The 14,364-nt window shown below is 46.7% G+C and overlaps 1 protein-coding gene across 37 annotated transcripts in view; it reads left to right on the plus strand.

Moving 5' to 3' along the window:
• LRRFIP1 (LRR binding FLII interacting protein 1) overlaps window positions 1–14,364 on the plus strand; it is a 147,178-nt gene that overhangs the window by 117,428 nt on the left and 15,386 nt on the right. For 25 of the 37 annotated variants that reach the window (XR_009009013.1, XR_009009019.1, XR_009009016.1 and 22 more), the window contains 8 exons: window positions 2,115–2,150; window positions 2,900–3,025; window positions 4,574–4,645; window positions 6,393–6,563; window positions 9,706–9,798; window positions 10,756–10,848; window positions 12,019–12,111; window positions 13,442–13,583. Coding sequence is in view for 6 of the 37 variants with exons in the window: in XM_057551273.1 (XP_057407256.1) it covers window positions 2,115–2,150; window positions 2,900–3,025; window positions 4,574–4,645; window positions 6,393–6,563; window positions 9,706–9,798; window positions 10,756–10,848; window positions 12,019–12,111; window positions 13,442–13,583 (826 nt within the window). In the remaining 31 variants the exon portion in view is untranslated. The remainder of the gene's footprint in view (window positions 1–2,114; window positions 2,151–2,899; window positions 3,026–4,573; window positions 4,646–6,392; window positions 6,564–9,705; window positions 9,799–10,755; window positions 10,849–12,018; window positions 12,112–13,441; window positions 13,584–14,364) is intronic. The other 12 variants (XR_009009029.1, XR_009009039.1, XR_009009040.1 and 9 more) reach the window with 4 other exon arrangements.

Below are 14,364 nucleotides of genomic sequence, written 5' to 3' on the forward strand. Positions count from 1 at the left end.
ATCTACAGATGTTCCAGAATATCTAGTTAGGCTGGTGTGACATGCACATCTGAAAAAATATATAAGTTTACACATACTAAATGCACGTGCCAACAAATGGCAGATGGTGTGCGACATGGTTGTGAGTGAGCTGTCTTTATCTAACGGGCTATGACTGCCACATCGAGAGTGAAAAAGGATGCACGTGGCCAAGAGTGTCTGGAAATCTCCTGTCCTTGGAGGCCAACCGGCTGTGGCCCAGTGGAGAGGAGAGTCCTCTGGGCGGAGGGAACGCCAGAATCCAAAGCCCCACCCGCCCAGGGGCTTATTTAGCAAGCTGGGAGTGAGGCCGGCGCGGGTCACCCCGCTGGCCTGAGAGCTGCAGCTCCTTCATGTCGTCTCCTCAGGACAAGAAGGAGACTGGTTAGCTGAGAGTAGAAAGTCCTTGCTGAAGACCCAGATGTGAGCTGGGTGCGTGAGACTAGATGCAGTGGATTTGGGAGCCAGACCCGGGGGCCAAATTGGATCTGTCAAGCAGAAGACCCTTGAGCTTGACTCTCCTGAGCTCAGAGCTGGTTTCAGAAGTTGCCTTCTTTTGAATTAATCAAGTATTTTGTACGATTCCATCTGATCCCCTTGGTCGGCTGATTAGCTCTCACACTTTGCTGTGTTATTCTAGCGGTTACTTCCGGCATCCTGCCCTTGCAAAGAAGGTTCGAGGAGCGTGAAGGAGAGAAGGTGGCAGTCAGTGAGCCCTCTTGGTAGGGTACAGGATGGTGAGGATGTGGGCATCCAGCCCAGCAAGGGCCCAGGGTGGGCAGAGGAGAGGAAGTGCTCGTCTTTACAGGAAATCACCGCCATTACGGCATCCTGACCTGTGCTTAGCGCCTGCACCCACACGCCCCATGCATGACGGCGTTGTGGGCAGTTGACCTGTTCGTGAGCCGCACTGTGGTGGCCTTGGACCCAGACCCGTTAGGATTTGTCCACCTGCAGTCTGGATGGTCTGTGGCGTAAGCAGTCAAGGGTGACTGCAGGGTCCCAGCTCACTCATGAGGTCTCCTGAATCAACGGTGTGATCCCACCCGTCATGGGCATTTTCAGTTGACTCCCTGGCCATCAAATTTAAGAACCTCTGAGCTACAGGAGGTGGGATTGGAGGCATGATGGGAAAATCCAGAGAGTCTGGAGACAACTTGGTGCAGGGTTGTCTCACCCTCTGGGACCTTTCCCATGGGCTTTCGGAAAGGAGCCCTCAATGTGCTGGAAAAAAAAAAAAAGAAGAGAAAGTTGGCCTTTCGTTGGATGCTAAGCAAAGAAAGAAATAGCACCAGTGCAGCCTCAGACTGTTGACCCCAACAGACCCTCACAGGGCAGGGGTCTCCCATATGGTTGAAGCAGATGTGCTGTCTTGGGGCTCCACAGGCTGCTGGGGGTCCCGCAGAGACCCCTGCTTGCAGGAGGGAAAAGAGAGGATTCAGAGACAGTCCAAACAGGAAAGATTTTGAAAAGCCAAATTCTTGGGGTCCCCCTTTTCACCCAGCAAATTCTCCTGTACCGTCACCCACCCCCTAGCCAGCTCCCCACATCTGGGTGTATATCTCAAAATGTTTAAACTAGAATTTTCACATTGACTCAGTTACTCAGGAGCAGTGGAAAAACTGCAGTTGGCTCCACTGCTTTCTCTTGCTTTGGAGACCAAGTTTAGTGATAGTCGAAATTACAACTCTGTGTCGTTGCATCTTCCAGCCCCCAGAACCCTGGTCGTATTCTCACGTTCCGATCATAGTAATCGTGGTGGGTGAACGAGGCTGGTGCCTGTCCCGTCCCACACTGTGTCCTGCACGCATGTAGAAACTGGTCAAGTCATCCTGTTCAGATTCAGTTCATTCACAAATCATCTTCCTGTGGAAATTGTGAAAGTTGAAAAACCACACGGTGAAATTCAACCAGGCTCACTGAGCTGCCCATGGGCCACCGCTGTGACACCAGCGTATCCGAGAGTCTCACGGCAAAGGAGTGTTTAAAATCACAGAGGAAGCTGATGCTTTATTTTATTATTATCTTACCCCCTAAATCCAGATTCTCCATTTAATGCTTTTAAGTATTTAACATTTGTTCATTTTCCTCTCCAGGTTGAAGAGAGACCAGAAAAAGACTTCACGGAGAAGGTAAGGAATTTCTGTAGAGCTTTATATTGTGTCATCTATAAACCACGAGGGTCCCGAAATTTATGGATGAAACTAACAGGAAAATATATTGCTTGATCTTTTTTTTTTAATTATTATTAATTTATTTATTTATTTATGACTGAGTTGGGTCTTCCTTTCTATGCGAGGGCTTTCTCTAGTTGTGGCAAGCGGGGGCCACTCTTCATCGCGGTGTGCGGGCCTCTCACTGTCGCGGCCTCTCTTGTTGCGGAGCACAGGCTCCAGACACGCAGGCTCAGTAGTTGTGGCTCACGGGCCCAGTTGCTCCGCAGCATGTGGGATCCTCCCAGACCAGGGCTCGAATCCATGTCCCCCACATTGGCAGGCAGACCCTCAACCACTGCACCACCAGGGAAGCCCTACTTGATCTTTAATAAAGAATTTCACCATGGGGTGAACAGGACTAGTGGCTGGCTCACCAGGCAACACACAACCTTTGGGGTCCCCGGGGGGCCACTTCCAGTGTGTGTTAAACCTGCAGAACAGTGAAGGAATTCACGATGGGCCCAGCCATGGAGCTTACAGTTAATCCACACAAACCCCGAGCATCCGTAAGGCCCCTCGAGGTGAACCTCTTTTTGTTGCTCACCATAAACCCACCGAAGATTTTCCAATTTGGAAACTGAACTCAAGTAAAGGTCCCATCATAGTAGACTGAGAAATAACTTTGGTTTTGGCTGAAATCGCACTTGCTCTTTGCCACTTTGTAGGGGTCTCGTGGCCTGCCCGGCCTGTCTGCAGCCACACTGGCCTCGCTGGGTGGGACTTCCTCTCGAAGGGGCAGCGGGGACACCTCCATCTCCATTGACACTGAGGCCTCCATTAGGGAAATCAAGGTAAGGCTCTCTACTTAACGCATGACCTAGGGAAACCTTCTGTGAAAATCAGTCTTCAAGTAAAAAAGGATTTAATTTGTAAAGTTCCAGCTCTTTCTTCTCGGTCTGGTCTCCCCTCCCTCCCATTAAGCTTGGTGTTCTAGTAACAGTAGGGCCCGGCCCGGTTCTGGTTCCTGCAGGGAGCCGCCCCTGACTTCCCCGCCCCGGTAGGGCCAGCACATCTGTGCTGGGATCCCTCAGCCCCCCGGGGAAAACCTGGGTGAGACCCCCCACCACGCTGCCCTGAGGTGCTCAACCACCTCTGTACACAGAGCAGGAGTGGACATTCCGCCCTCAGCGATGGAAGGTGCTGGACACAGATTACCCGCTGCTCCCGACGGTATCACCCTGCCCTTCACGCATCCCCGCCCTCTGCCTGCAGCGTGCCCTTCCTTTCCCTTTGTAATATGCGTAATATGCCTTCAGTAGACCCCATCGTGGTGTCTTAGTGATTTTTCCTTCTCCCACTGGTCTGCGGACACTGTTCTCTGTTACATCCTCAACACTGAGTGCGTGACAGAGAAATGGGCCTCTGCTTGTTAAAGTAACTAGGGACGTTGCATCTGAAAAGGAGACTGTGCAGAGGGAAGGCTGAGTCACCAGACCTCGTGTCCTCTGGAGAGAGCACCAAGGCCAGGGAGGCTCTTCCGGGTCAGATTTGGCTTCATTTACGGACGAGCTTTCTCGTAATGAAAACTGGTGAAAGGGAACCAGCCTCCATTGGTGCTACCTGAACAGATGGATGACATTTGCCAGGGAGGCCAGAGAAGAGCTTAAACATCAGGTCTGGTGGGATTAGGTTCCCCTGCAGACGCCTTCCAACTCCTGCGCTTTATAAGAACAATGTTTTGACTTCTGTTCCTAAAATGTCCCTCCCTGTGTGGTCCCTCGGCCTCCTGCAGCCCTTTGGTCATCCTTTCCCGCCTTGAAGTAGAGTTCGCTGCAGTCATAAGCTGTGTCTGGTCTTGGGTTGTGAGCATGATTCAGTCGTTCAGTAAGGATTTATTGCAACTCCAGCTCACGCCAGACACCAGCCCCTGGGAATGTGGTGGTGAACAAGACGGGAAAGTAGAGTCCTTGGGCTCTGTAAGGGCAGGGACAAGGCTTTGCTGACTTCTGTCTTCAGTATCTTACTGTATGTAGCACAGAGCAGAACTCAAAGAGCTTGACTGAACTGTTAAATATGAGTAAATTAACCTGTTCCATTTTCAGAAGCTCATTTGTCGATTTTGTAAAATTGTGTAAAAATATATGAAGACACATACCTTTGATAAAATTGTGTGAAAATATCATATGAGATACACCTAAATTTTCATCTTTGTAGTGTTGAAATTCATCTTATTTTCCTTTTAACACTTAAAAAAGTTAAAAGAAGATTGCTGCTCCAACTACTCAAATAAGGAAACCGCCCAGAAGTAGAAAAGAATCAGAGAATCGCCTCTCCTTCTTTGTGGTCTCTGTCCATTTTTCCCTTTGACATCATTTGCCTTTTTTTGCCATTTCCCCCAGGAACTCAATGAGTTAAAGGACCAGATTCAGGATGTAGAAGGCAAATACATGCAGGGATTGAAAGAGATGAAGGTACCAGCTTACGGAAGTGTGGACTCATGATATTAACCCACCTTAACTTTAAAAAATCCTACAGAAGACATTCAGACTGCATGCTTGCTCTAAATAGGCTCCAGACTGTAGACCTCAAAGTGGCAGGAGTGCTAGTAGCATGGGTGTGTGCTCATGGTTTTCCCAAAGGCAGCTTTGAAACCAAGACTTGAAAATTGTAACTCCTCATTAGCAAATGTTACTAACATGTTTCCTGGTGCATGTCTTGTACTCACCTCCCCACCACACCTGGCTTAAAAACAGTTTCTCATTTCCCACAGAAGCATACCCTACACTTGAAGAAGGGTTTTTGGTTTTCTTCACTTTCTGCAGTCCTTACATACAAGGAGTGCTTCAACTTAATTTGCTTCTCAAAACACCTGATGTCTCCCGATAAGGAAGTTCCGTTGCTGTGCTTTTGAAACACACAAATCATTTGCATACTGTGCCAGTTTACTAAGCGAAGCAATGTCTGAATGTGTATCTTCTTGGATTTATTTGAGTAAATACACGGTACTTGTAGAAAGTGGAATTACTGCATTGTGCCGACCAGGAAATTGAGTTGCCAGGCTCCCTGGAAGTGAGGTGGGGCGTCAGGGACTTTATTCTCTGGCTTCACAGGGCAGCTCGGGCAGCTCATGAGTCTAGCAAGAGATGGTAAATCTGTTCCTTCCTTTTTCAGCTCCTGAGAAAGTACCCCCAAACCAGTCTGAGTTCAGTATCCCAGGGGCACCAAATCACATGACTAATTAATCAGTTTCCTATTTGTCACCGCTCTTTAAAAACGGGGGAAAATTAAGATTCTGGCTTTCAACTCCTGCTGGAGTTGGAAAGAGAGCCATGGAAGCAGCGCAGGAGTCACTGGTCCCACCTGAAATCCTTGCCCTGGTTTGCAAGTGCAGGCGAGAGCAGCGCTGGTGTCCGCAGAGCCTCCTGGTAGCACCTGACACACGCCTGACCCGCCAGTGCCCGCCTTTCTGTAGCTCAGGGTCCTTTGCACCTGGGATGCTGCTCTCTGTTCTCCCAGAGTCGTCTCCCGCTGGCCTGTGCTTCGGGATCCACACGCTGCTGTACTCTGTTGCCTGCCCTGCCGGTGTGTGAGCCCCGGGGTTGAGGGGGGCATGTTTACTTTGCAGGCCTCTTTCCCTGGTTGTCTTTTCAAAGGAATGAGCTTTGTCTTTCCGGGACCTACCCAGTGAGGCCTGTGTACCTTGTTGAGTTTTCCTATGGGTTGAACATGTGAACTTCCACTTCAGCCTTTCCTGGTTCATAAGCCCCAATGGGGACAGTGGGCCGCTGGTGGCAGGTGTTCTACTCCCCCGCCCCAGCGCTGGCTCTGTCCCAGGTTCTGGCCACGTGTCTTGAGTGGTTGCTTCAGACACCTGTACAACGGGCTACAGAATCAGATCCCCACAACCAGGGCTCTGCTGCCTCTGTGACCAGAGCCCCTTCCACCCAGCGTCCCCCTTGTCCTAATGACTGTAAATTATCTTCATCCCTAGACACAGTTAATAACTAATTTCCTGAGTCATGAGAATTGGAGCAAATTGAAAAGGGGGACTTTTGGGGCATTTCAAATTGCCATGTGTTTCTTCTTCTGATTCATTTGCTCTAAGAAATAAAGTCTAAATTTAGGGCTGCGTTTTTGGAGGTTTTGTTAAAAATACTGAACTAATCTGTGTTTCTGTTTCCTTACTACAATTTCAAAAACATGACCTATTTTCTGCAGGACTCACTAGCAGAAGTTGAAGAAAAATATAAGAAGGCCATGGTTTCCAATGCTCAGCTAGACAATGAGAAGACAAACTTTATGTACCAGGTCGATATGCTGAAGGACATGATGCTGGAGCTTGAAGAGGAGCTGGCTGAGTCCAAGCGGCAGTGCGAGGAGAAGAGCAAAGTACGTGCTGGCGCGAGAAAGAAGGGTGGGGTGTACACATATGTAAACGCTGTGTGTGAGGACGGGAGAATATGGAGATATATAAATGGTATATGTAAGGATGGGAGACTATACATGTAAATGGTATATGTAAGAATGGGAGAATATACATGTAAATGGTATATGTAAGAATGGGAGAATATATATATACACAGGCATACGTATATAAACGGTATATGTAATTATAGTAGACTATATATATAAATGGTATAAGTAAGGATGGGAGGATATACATATGGTATATGTAAGAATGGGAGAATATGTGTGTGTGTGTGTGTGTGTATGTATATATATTTGGTGTATGGTATATACATGTTATACATGTGTATGTGTATATTTGTGTGTGTGTGTGGTTTTTTTTTTTTTAATAGGCTCTTTTTTTTTTTTAAAGATTGATTGATTGATTGATTGATTGCTATGTTGGGTCTTCGTTTCTGTGTTAGGGCTTTCTCTAGTTGCGGCAAGCGGGGCCACTCTTCATCGCAGTCCGCGGGCCTCTCACTATTGTGGCCTCTTTTGTTGCGGAGCACAGGCTCCAGACGCGCAGGCTCAGTAGTTGTGGCTCACGGGCCCAGTTGCTCCGCGGCATGTGGGATCTTCCCAGACCAGTGCCCGAACCCGTGTCGCCTGCATTAGCAGGCAGATTCTCAACCACTGTGCCACCAGGGAAGCCCTGTGTGTGGTTTTTTTAAAAACAATAGTTCTCCACTTGCCCTGGAAGCCCAAACATCTAAGAATAAGAATACCATGCTCTTTGCTGAGGGACTTGCAGTATTGGTATGCACAATTTCAATATGTAAACTAGAGACAGTTTTACTAGGAGGACATTTGTGTGTTTTGAATGTAAGGTAAAATCATAACCATGAAAAAACCTGCCTACGAAAGACCCAGCATGCTTGGACAAAGCACAATTAGATGCTTCAAGATTTTCCTGTTAATATACATTTCTTCATTCTTATTTTGTTATCTCAACACCAGAGAGAAATAGTTCCAAGTATCAAGGATTTTAAGAAAATTATGTTCATTTGTTTTCTGCTGATTGGGAAAAGACACGGTTACTCCACTTGAGAATTAAAAACCTTCATTAACCTCAGAAAAGGGTAGAATCTTATTTGGGCTTTCATTAAGAACCACTGGAATTAATATGTTAACTTATGATATCAACAAAAAGCATGAGCATATGTTGAAATTAATGACGGTAGGCTGATTTGGTGAAGACTGGGCTTAGCTGTTCTTTGTGAGACAGAGAGCAAGGAATACTTGTTTTTCATATTTTAAGGAATTAGTTGGTTTGTCAAATCCTAGAATATTATCCAATTTTTCAGAGTTGCTGAGATAAATAGAAAATTTAATTTGTGAGTGTCATTATCTTTTTTTTTTTCTAACTAGCTATATCCTCTAAATCCTAAAGGTTAAAGCCAAATACCATAACAACTCAAGGGCCTCCTTCTTTCACTACTGTGGTTGAGTTAGAAGCTAAAGAAGAATTTTGTCCATGAAGTTCCTGATAACTGAACTCTGAAACAAAGGAGAAACTGTTCATGAGACCTGATGTCATGAAAGCTTTCTTTGAAACTAATTCATAATTTAGGAGCAGAGAGCATATTCTGAACCCACTTGGGTGGAACAGTACTGTAACGCATTCTAAATGCTCCTAGAATGCCCTCATTTAGGCATCAGGAAGTAGACCAAGAAGCCCCGAATCTAATTCCAGAGAAGTGGGGTGATCCTGGAACGCTGACCCAAGGTGGGGACCATGGGCGAAGCAAAGCCCTACAGACATATCTTTGTCACAGCTAGGAGGGTCCAGTCATCCCCAGACTTCAGAAAGTGGGTGAGCACATGATGCCAGGGTGAGCTAAGGTCAAATCCCGTCTAAAATAACCGGTAACAAATCGAGGGAAGGTGTTCCCTGCTGTTCCCTAAACTGCTGGCAGCTGGGTGGGCACCACACCATCATTAGGGGCTGCGCTGCTGTGGTGAGCTGAGTGGGAGACAGAAGAGCGTGTTGCCCGGTTCCAGGGATGAGTTTCATGCAGGGAAGGGTTGGACTGAGGGAGCGGCTTTGTGCTGACAAGGGCTTTGCTTCCCCCGCTTGTTTCTGTTTTGTCTCTGAGGTACAGAGCTGGCCGCCTACTGTTAGTGAGATAAACTTGCCAAGGTAGACCATCCCTTTTTGTCCCAAAGAGTATTCATCGGCATATTTCAAACTCATGGATGATTTTATTACCGCTCTTTTGCAAAGCTGCCTCCTCCAGGCCCTCAGCAGGCAGCCTGGGGGGCCTTCCCCGGGCACGGCTTACCTGTAAAGAAATCGGGTCATACTGTCAGCTGCATCAACTCCTCAGGTTAATTTTTTTTTTTGAATTTTTGGATTTTATTTTATTTATTTTTTTATACAGCAGGTTCTTATTAGTCATCCATTTTATACATATTAGTGTATACATGTCAATCCCAATCTCCCAATTCATCCCACACCACCACCACCTCCGCCCCTTTCCCCCCTTGGTGTCCATATGTTTGTCCTCAGGTTAATTTTACAGTAGATCGTAGGGGTGTCTTCTAGAAAATCCAGAGAAACTGGTTCATGTTGTTAAAAAGGCCTTGAGGGCTTCCCTGGTGGCGCAGTGGTTAAGAATCCACCTGCCAATGCAGGGGACATGGGTTTGAGCCCTGGGCCAGGAAGATCCCACATGTAGCAGAGCAACTAAGCCCGTGCACCACAACTACTGAGCCTGTGCTCTAGAGCCCGTGAGCCACAACTACTGAGCCCGCGTGCCACAACTACTGAGCCCGTGCACCTAGAGCCCATGCTCTGAAACAAGAGAAGCCACCGCGATGAGAAGCCCGCATACCGCGACAAAGAGTAGCCCCCGCTCACCACAACTAGAGAAAGCCCGCACGCAGCAACAAAGACCCAGCACAGCCAAAAATAAAAACAAAAAAAAGTAAATAAATTTATTTTTAAAAAAGGCCTTGAAAACTGTGATGACATGGTAACAGGTAATTTGTTCCAGGTAAAGGTAAATCATAAGAACGTGAACTAGAGTGACAGAAAAATGTGATTCCACTGGAACTTGAATGATCTTGTCCTCCTTAATAGGAATTTGAAAGGGAAAAGCATGCCCACAGTATCCTCCAGTTTCAGTTTGCTGAGGTGAAAGAGGCCCTGAAGCAAAGAGAAGAAATGCTTGAGGTGAGTAGTTTTTCCTGTTTTTCTTTTCTGTGTTTTTTTTTTTTCTTTGTGTGTGACTTAGGAGCATCTTGTTGGGTCATTACTAAAGCTACCAGTTTTCTTGAAAATTGAGTTTAGGCGAATTCTCTATGCCTCGCTTGAGGAGACAGTTCCTTTTATTAGTGAAGATTCTCATTCTTTGGTGGTTTTGTGTTTGTTTGAGGAGGTGTGGCAGACCGAATAATGCCCCCCTAAGATGTCCATGTCCTAATCCCTGGAACTGTGACTATGTCACCTTACTCAGCCAGAGGGACTTTGCAGATGTGATTAAGTTAAGGACCTTGTGATGGGAGATTATCCTGTATCATCTGCTTGGACCCAGAGTGATCCAAAGGGTCCTTGCAAGAAGGAGGCAGAAAAGTCAAAGGCAGAATAGGAGATGTGACCACGGGGGCAGAGGTCAGAGCCACGTGAGGAAGGGGCCACAAAGCAAGGACTTGTGGGCACATCTAGGAACTAAAGAAAGGGGGAAATAGATTCTCCCCTGCCCCGAGCCTCCAGAAAAGAGCCCAGGCCTGCCCATGCCTTGGGGACACCATAAGACTCATTTTGAACTTCTGAGCGCCAGAACTGTAAGAAAATAAATTGGTGTTGTTCTAAGCCACTGAATTTGTGCTAGTTTGTTACAGCGACAAAAAGAAACTAATACAGGCTTGATTTTTTACTCTTTTAATTTGGTTAGAACTCTAGTGCCTGTAAGTGAGAATTTCACTCTAGCTGGTTTTCTTCCTACACTTGGAGCTGGGGAAAAGGACAAGGATAAAGTCCCAGCATCCTGAGAACAAACTCGGGATCAGTGAGAAAAAATGGTGCTGGGACCTCCAAGGGCACTTGCTGGCTCAAGGGTTGTCTACACTTCAGAGTTTCTTCCCGTTTAACCCTGTATCTGCTTTCTTTCTATCTGTTCCTATTCTTCAGGAAATCCGACAGCTACAGCAGAAACAGGCGAGTTATATCAGGGAGATTTCTGATCTTCAGGAAACAATAGAATGGAAAGACAAAAAGATAGGGGTAGGATTCTCAAGTCTTTGAAATCTGTTCAAGTGGGCAGTCTGCTTAGCAAATTGAGTGCTTTCAGAATCTTTGGTTTGCAAAAAGGCTTGTATGAGTTTGCATGGGACCCCCGTGGGACACAAAACGAATAAAAGAGAGATGACACGAACTTACCCAAATTGACATTTACTCCAAATTGGAAGTGGACTTCCAACGTGGAGATTCTCCTTTGGTCAGCATTCCCGGGCTCCCTGCCTGCCTGGGAGCAGCCAGCGGCACAGAAATCAGAGGACTGAGGAAGGCACGCTGGGCGGGTTCATGCGTGGAGGCTCAGACCTCTTGGAATTCCCTGTCCCGTGTTGCCTGGGCTTCTTCTCCAAGGGCTTTGAGGAAGCTGCAAGGTGGCAGGTGCTGTACCTCACGCATCCCCACCTTGAGCCTCCCCAGGGAGATGTCAGCCCCTCTCCCTCCACAGGGAAAGAAGAGGCAGCCCATCTGCATTTAGGAGTGACGAGTAGGGAGAAAGAACACGCTTAATAAAGTGACGGCTGTGCTCCGCGATGCCAAATGGCTTCCAAAACACGGCGACTCACTCCACACGGCTCTGATAACAATCTCTAGATGCTGAAGCAAACGTCAGCGCCTTTGCCTCGTGAAGCTGCACCTTGCCTTCACTTTGATATGCTCACCGACGCTTATTTAAGATTTTGTGTGCATGTCTGTGTGTGCGTTGTGTTTGCTTCAGGACCACTTTATGTTTATCTCTGACAACAAACACCGCGAATCAATGTACAACAATAATCTAAATTACTAAAATAGTTGTCACTGGGGGTTTGTAAACGTTTCTTCTTTTCCTTTATTTATCCCTCATTTAAATGGGCGCATGGCTTCTGTCCCTTCTCCAACTATGCCGTGAAACCGCAGACTAAGCCAGGAGAGGGTGTAAAAAAGAGAGCATCCTTCAGAACGTTAATGTCTTTCAGGGAGGACGCACAGCGACCTGTCTTGGCTGGCGTAAACTAAGTGCAGCGCTTAACACTGCATTGTGTTTGTGTCTTTAAGCATAGTCTGTCGAATGCCCTGCCGATGTTAGCCTTTTACATAGTAAAAGCCTCCCTCCTAGTCCTGCTTCTTAAGTCGTCTGCTCACCTGTGCGAATCTTCTCTCTTTGCTCTGCTACACACTCAGGCGTTAGAGAGGCAGAAAGAGTTCTTTGATTCCATAAGGAGTGAACGAGACGATCTTAGAGAAGAAGTAGTCGTGCTGAAAGAGGAATTAAAGGTATGAAGCCAAAGTACAGTTTTAAAAAATCCAGGCGACAACAGCAAATTCCAGGATTCTCAAGGGTGAATGTGTGTGGTTTGTGGGGTTCATTAATTTTATGTCGTTGATTTAAGTTCTGTTAATAAAATCAGATCGTGGGTTTACTGACCCCAAAGAGATGTGTGAAGTCAGTGTAGATTCCGTGGGGTGTGCTGATCGCCTTTAGATGTTTATAGGCATATCTGATCTTGAAAGCAACTCTGATCAACTCTGATTTCCAAGATCCAATTTTTTTGATAGGCTGTCTACATTTTTTCTCAAACTCGCCAGTAAATTCTCCAGGACATTCCTCCAAGTTAGAGAATGTATTTCTTTCTTATATTAAAGTCTGGAACATAAGGACTTCTGTAGCTGAACAGTGGTGTGACTGACGCTAGTTAGACTTGGAGACCCTGTGGATGGTGGGAAAGTTCTGTCTGGGCCACGTCAAGGGGGCTTCAGCTGCTGGCTGGAAACTGAGTAAAATAAACCAACGGGCAGCAGTGGGCGGGGGTCAGAGCTCTGGGTGGACTCTTGGCACCGTAGAAGGCGGTGCTGAGTCTAGGGGGTATGGCCACGGGCTGGCGCATGCATCGCCAATGGAAACATCCATGTCAGCTACTTATAATGAAGGGTCAAGGCCAGAGCAGTAAGCCAGCAGGGAGCAGGCTTCGAGCTCAGATTCTCAGTGCCGCTCCCCGCCAGGGTGTGAGTACAGGGTTGGGAATTCCTCCAAGCAGAAGAGAAGGAGCGATGGGCGGCAGGAGGGGTGAGGGAGGTGGTGATCCCGGGTGACGGGGGCGTCCTGGCATTGTGAAGCGTCGCCGGGTTTAAAGTGTTTTGCTGTGTAGTGAGCGCGAATTGTATTTCTTTTGAATATAACAAACCTTCCAGCCAAGTTTCATCATTCCTTTCAGAACACGTACATGTTTCTTTCTTTATCTCTATCTCTCCTTTTAAAGAACACAGCCGGGGTTTTAGAGGTAAAGACCACTTTATAGTGATTTGCTTGATGCTGCACTTTCTGGCAGCCTACAGTGAAAAAGGATGCCCGAGGAAGGTGTTTTGTCACCAGCACATCAAGACGTGGATGGGAACATGTAAGGAAGAAGGACCCTTGGAGGAAGACATCCCAGATCAGTGTGTGTGGATAGAATATTTACAGGGCTGGAGCCTAGCGCTCCTCTGTCTCTGCAGAGTTTTCCTCAGCTTAGGGAAAAATAGCGGTCTTTTAAATTATTATTTATAAAATAAAGTTTAACCTAATATCACTTAGTGAGTATTACAATGAGCCTGTTTTTATTCCCAGAAACATGGAGTAATCCTAAATTCAGAAATAGCTACCAATGGAGAGACTTCAGACTCTCTAAATAATGTTGGCTACCAAGGTTCTACAAAGATGACAAAGGAAGAGTTAAATGCCCTCAAGGCAACAGGGGATGGGACGCTAGGTAAGTACTTGTTTTCCTTTGATCCTTGCATCTTCCAGTCAGCACTGGTTCACCTTCCATGCATTGGTAGAGTTGACGTAATCATCACTGATCGATTAACAATCACCCAGCATGCCCTTCGTTCTGTCACTTCATGGGAACTTCCTTGTCAAACGATGCCATCACCCACGTGTGTTGTCTGGCATGTACCTCTGTTCAGTGCTCACCACCAATGGCTTAAGAATACGTTTCTTTTGCTTCTCAAAGCTGCCAGTGAGACTGTGAAAACAAGGAAAATAATCTCAAAATTAAGTGACCGTGTTGACGGTTCTATTGTATTTGGTTTTCTTCAGTTATGTGCCAAACACGGCGTTGTGACTTATTCCGTTACAGAATTGTCAAAAGATCAGAATAGCAGAGCCGTAAAGTAGGTTAGTTGACTGTATTTGCAAGCCAGTGCTGCAAATCCTGTGCACCATTAAGCGTTTTGAGAGTCTGAAGTGCCTGTGGACAGCAGATGGACAAGTAGCCCTGGGTGTAGGCGAGATGGACGGGGAGCTGTGGGTGGTGAGTGTGGTCACTGCGGAGGGCTCTCCTTACCAACAAGAGTCTGAAAACGTCCGCCCCTTTGTCAGAGGTGATGTTCCTTTGTATGTCACATTTTTGCTTCTGAAAGAATGTAAATTGGGAAACCCAATATATTGTAGGAATATTTTACACAGTTTTCAAATATCTGAAAAGATTCACCAATTAATATTTGTCGTAATATACTTGGCTTTGGGATAAACCTTCTGCATGTGGT

The sequence above is a fragment of the Balaenoptera acutorostrata genome, chromosome 8 (genome assembly GCF_949987535.1).
Source record: "Balaenoptera acutorostrata chromosome 8, mBalAcu1.1, whole genome shotgun sequence".
Lineage (NCBI taxonomy): Eukaryota > Metazoa > Chordata > Mammalia > Artiodactyla > Balaenopteridae > Balaenoptera > Balaenoptera acutorostrata.